We start from the raw sequence: 5,456 nt of genomic DNA, 5'->3' as shown, positions 1-5,456 counted from the left end.
TTTAAAGTATGAGTGGAAATAGCTAAGAGCCACCAAAACCAGTGACATAATTTAGTGAGGCCTGGGAAGGCTTGAACAATGTGAAGGCAGAGTTTAGGTTTAAGAGGGGAATGTTATGACAGGAGCATCTCAAAGTGGGGAGAAGAGAACTGCATTAAATAACGGTCCACACTCAGTATTAATGTCATATATGCTTAATAGAAAAAGCCTTGTAGCAATTTAGGGTCTAACATTACTGACAGTTAATTTAACAATATAATTAAAATATTTGTATTTCCAGACAGGTAATTCTGGCTCCAGAATCAAGGCCGAATCATGCTATCAGTCAACGTCAGTGGATTCACACCTTCTTCCCTCATACTGATGGGCATCCCTGGGCTGGAGGATTTCCACATCTGGTTTGCTGCCCCCCTGACCATCATGTATACTGTTACAGTTCTTGGTAACTGTGTTCTTCTGCTGACCATAAACACAGTGACCTCTCTCCACAAGCCCATGTATCTTTTCATTTCCCAGTTGGCTCTGTCCGATCTAGTTCTTTCCTCTTCCTTTGTCCCTAAGATGCTTGGTCTGTTTTGGTTTAATGCTGGAGAAATCAGGTTTGGTGACTGCCTTACTCAGATGCTCTTTGTAGCATGTACGCTGTCAGTAGAATCCTCCATTTTTTCAGCCATGGCCTTTGACCGATATGTTGCAGTGTGCAACCCCCTTAGATACACCAGTATATTAACAAATGAACTTATCACAAAGATAGCATCAGCCTGCTTGGTTCGCGCCATCTTGCTGGTTGGTCCTCTTCCACTGCTTATCCTGAGACTGCAGTTCTGCAGCCGGTTCATCCCACATTCGCTTTGCGAAATCATGGCTGTGGCAAAGCTTTCTTGTGCTGACATCTTTATCATTAGCGTATACTCTTGGACAGTAATATTTATACTGTGGTCAATGGATGTTTTTTGCATAGCCTTGTCGTATCTTCTGATCCTCAGAACTATTTTAGTTCTTCCGTACAAGGACCGTTTCAAGGCCTTCAGCACTTGCACCTCCCATGTCTGTGCCATGTCTGCCTTCTACCTGCCTATTTTCTTTTCTTCAGTTTTGAACAAGCTACATCACTCCATTCCTCTTTTTGTGCAAGTTATTTTGGCTAACACCTTCCTCCTTCTCCCCCCCTTTATAAATCCACTCATTTTTGGAGTGACTCTGAAGGCAGTGCAGCAAGGAGTGACTCAACTTCTTCAAAAGAAAATGGCCATGTTCCCTCTGAGTCCAGCGAAAAAGTGAAATTGCAAGTAAACTGTGTTTGAACAAGCACACAACCCAGTCTTCTGCAGCCCCTATGGTGAAGAGGGTCTCCCAACTCTTGAGGGGGCCCCTTTCATCCCACAATCACATTCTGTAGGGGGGCATCACTCTGTGTTACACTACGGTTTGAATCTGAATATACAGCCTTGGTTGTGTGCAAATTGCACTTGATCCCAGAGCATTCTCTAAGGCAAAATTTTCTAGGTATGACGTTGTGGGTATTTGTATCGGAAAAGAGGTCAGAAATGGGGTAAATCTGGTGTTTTATTGATCATTAAAAGCTAAACTGTATGTTATCTCCCATTCCATTCTTGCAAACAAGAAATTGCATGCCAATATCCCCCAGGGTAAACCCACTATTGTGCAGTAACACTATTTATTACCTAGGTGATTCAATGTGTACATAATTCATGTTTAATGTTGGGTTTATTGCTGACATATAGCCTCAGACTAGCGTAAATCGGAGACAGAATGATGAGTGTGCAGAAACAGCGGGCACATATTTAAATATTTGCCACAGAAATTAACATTTCAATCAGGAATATTGTACAAAAAAGCTTTACATAGAGTGTTAGTCACGCAGGAATTTACACTGATTAAAGGCCTTATTAAGTGTCTGGTGGTCACTAGCCCTCCAGACTCGCTGTGATGGCCCTGACCGCCTCAGCTTTGATGGTCGTCAATTTAAGTGTTTGGCGGTTGGACTGCCAAAAGACTGCCGTCTCCGCCAGGATCAGTGATCCTGATCAGATGACGGTGGTCCTGGTTGTAATCAGCCACAAGGGAGCTGAAGTCAGCACTGCTGTGCTGATTATAACCTTTTTCTCTGCAAGCCTTTTTATGGCAGTCTGACCACCATGAAATGGATGGCAGAGAACAAGTGGCCCCTGCACTGCCCATGCCAATGGCAATGGCATGGGCAGTGCAGGCCCCCCTTGAAATTTCAAGGGTGCTGGTGAATCCTGCATGTGGCAGCATTACCACTGGCTCAATTCTGAGCTGGGAACAATGCTGCTGCACCTTTCCTACTGTGCTTACTGGTGGAAACCTTGAAGTCCACCGGACAGCCCAGTGGAAAACGTGTAATGGGAGCAGTGGGGATGACATCAGAACCGTTGTGATCTTCTTGTCAGGAGTTTGGCAGACATTATAGGCATTATGGACATGAGCAGCACATTGGGATTAGACTTTAAAAATATATTTTTGCATTACAAGTTTGAGGTATAGGAAACTTTGAACTGTTGTTGTTTTTTTCTTAAATGGTGGTGGGATGTAAATAGTAGAGGCAAATTATGCCAACTAGCAAATATTTAGGTGGTAAATAGTTAGTTGGAAATTACTATGCTGGAGGTTGCATTATGTTGCATGATCACTTTTCATCCTTGAAGAAGTCCTGTGCTGTCTGTTTTTTGTGGATAAACAAATTGTCAAATCAAGCAAAAGACCAGCCAAGAATAGTTTGTTTTAATTGTGTGCCTGTTGTTCAGTGTGCTAACTCTCTCAAATAAATGTATAATGATTCATTTCACTGGTTTGCAGTATGAAACATTTGGCAGCGGTCAGTCATACATTTGCTTGTTTAAGTGCAGATTTGCTGTCTCTTTAAGCTAGTGCTGCAAGTCCTTGTTGCCCTTTGCAGCACCACATTTCAATTACACATTATTATAAATACATTCCATCATCTGGGGCTCACTTTTTGCCAAATAATCAGATGAATAATTAGATTGTATATGAGACAGCAATTATAAATGGAGTGTAATTCGCTTGCTCCATTGATAGTCTTTTATTTATAGTTTAGTAATATAAAGATGTTGTGATGTTTCATAATAAAGAGATATAAAATAAGCCCACACTTTATAGTAGATAACAGTGATTCTATTTTAAAACCTACATAGACATGAAGAACTTTTTGTTCAGCTGAAAAGTTCCCTTCATGGTGTCACAGAGCCATGTTGCCATGCCCTATGTATTTTCAGTGTGGCTCTCTTGTTTCCGTCATTGATTTTGACAATCAAGCAAGCCCAGTTAGGACACTTTCATTTTATTGGTAAGACGCCGGGCTGCTAGGCTCCGAACAATCAATCAGGATTTATAAAGCACTGGTAATCACCTAATAGGGTATACAGGTGCTCTGATGATTAGGGGATGTCCAAAGTGAACTCCACTTTACTGCCCTTGCCTATCAGAAACTGACTTTGGTGGTATCATCATTCTAGTAGAAAGATAAGCCATTACATAAAAGCCATCATACACCTGCGTACTCAGTGAAGTATATACTGATGCTGAGCATGTATTACCGTGTGTCTGTGTGTGTTTGTGTGTGTGTGTATGTGTGTGTGTGTGTGTGCGTGTGTGTGTGTGTGTGTGAGTGTGTGTGATTGGTGATGAATGAAATTGTAGGAAAAAATCATCTACTTCAAGAAAGAAGTGTCTTAGCACTAAAACAGGAACAGAGACAAACAGTGACAGTTTTCAGTTTCCGTCAAAACAAGATCAGGTTGCTTTGCACTTCTAAATGTGGTGCAATTCATTCCAGGCTCTAATCATAACCAGTGTTAGAGAAGGGTGCCAAATTCTAGCTTTTTTTTAAATGTGGGGGTCTATACTGTGATCGGAGTGCACGAGGACGCTGGCACCAGGAAACTAATGAGTCCATATAGGAACTCAGTGCATATGGGTTTGTGTCGTGAGCACACAGCTTTGCAAGCTTGTTGGAAATTGATAAAGATTTCTTCAGACCCAAAGTCAGTCTTGAATCCACATTTTGACTTTGACGCATGTGCACCTTTAAATAAGATATTTCTGCATTCCCACTAATATAAGGGTGCAGTAAGCTATCCTACACAGGCCAAGTCCTTGAATCAGTTTTTTTCCTTACCCATGCAGGTATAAATAGAACATAAATGGCAGCAAATTTGCCAGTTATACCATCTGAAGAGTGTCTGTGGGAAATCTTGGGTAAAGAAGACTGGATCATGAGTGGACAGCATTTCCATAGGCTAGGCCTTCCCTAAGTCCTTGTTGCTGTGTCAGTGACAGCCAGTAGTACAAGTCGGTTATGATGTGATCAAGCCTGATCAGAGGTAGTGAGAGGATTCATCAGAAAGCAGCACAAAATTGGAATGGAATTGCACCATTCAAGATATTTGTGTTCATTAGTGACTCCAAGACTCTTCTTTTTATTTACAAATTAACCACTGATCGAGGACCTCTAGTACTGAATCAACATGTGACACTGGTGCACCATATAGGGCCTCATTTATAAGGCCTTTGCACCACTGTTGCATCACTCTTTTAGACACAACAGTGGTGCAAGCAGTGCTCTACACTGCTCGACATTTAAAAACTAATGCATTGGGCCCAAGGTGTCAGTTTGTAAATCCTTGATTCACATTCTACCTGTGCCTGGTATAATACATACAAGGTGGGCGTTCCTGAGGGAAAAGCCACGCAGAAGTGACACAGTGAAATTTACAACATTTCACTGAGTCATTCTGCGACTTCACTGCATCAGAAATTACCTCCTGCTCAGAGCAGGCGTAAAACTGAGGCAGGACCTTTCTCAATGAGGGCTTCCTGTTATTGCTGGAGTTGCATCATTGCATGAGTATAGCACCAGAATTTCTGACGCATCTGTGAAAATGTGCACCATGGAGATCTGTATAGTATATAGAGAGCATCCATGGCATCATTAGGGGCTCATAGGACAGCACAAGAAATCTGACGCTTCAGAGCCGATGCGTCAGATTCTTGTAAATGAGGATCCTAGAATGCCTGTTCAAACTGAGGGAGTGCAGGGTTTCCACTCTACAGCCACCCCACTTGTCTCTTGTGATTACTTGATAGGTCAGGTGCCTCAGGCTTGGGAGTGACTGGTAGTCACAGAAACTATTTGTGGCTCTCTCATCCAGTGTTTAGAGGCCTGTCATCTTATTTCTTAATTGACCTGTCACCCTTTTTTCAGAATATGGCTCCATACTTGCTTTTTTAAAACAATAAATGCAGTTGTAGAGGAGTACATCAGTAATGCCAATCTTTTATGCAGTTTTTTTTTGTAACGCTGGACCTGGTTGTAGAAATCTGTTTCAGATTTGTCAATCGGCAAAGTGCCTTTGCTGCAGAGGGCTTACAGCATCTGCACCTTGCTTGTGGTC

General features: G+C 42.1%; 1 protein-coding gene across 1 annotated transcript; it reads left to right on the top strand.

The window, feature by feature from the left end:
• Positions 1-315: 315 nt before the first annotated feature.
• LOC138249405 (olfactory receptor 52E8-like) lies at positions 316-1,281 on the top strand. Its single transcript, XM_069203366.1, has one exon. The coding sequence runs from the start codon at positions 316-318 to the stop codon at positions 1,279-1,281; it is 966 nt and encodes a 321-aa protein (XP_069059467.1).
• Positions 1,282-5,456: the final 4,175 nt, after the last annotated feature.

This window comes from Pleurodeles waltl, chromosome 8 (genome assembly GCF_031143425.1).
Source record: "Pleurodeles waltl isolate 20211129_DDA chromosome 8, aPleWal1.hap1.20221129, whole genome shotgun sequence".
NCBI lineage: Eukaryota > Metazoa > Chordata > Amphibia > Caudata > Salamandridae > Pleurodeles > Pleurodeles waltl.
This window is presented reverse-complemented; position numbering and strand designations above follow the sequence as displayed.

Excerpts from the sequence above, each read along its gene's own strand:
- LOC138249405 (XM_069203366.1), top strand. The coding sequence starts at position 316 with ATGCTATCAGTCAACGTCAGTGGATTCACACCTTCTTCCCTCATACTG.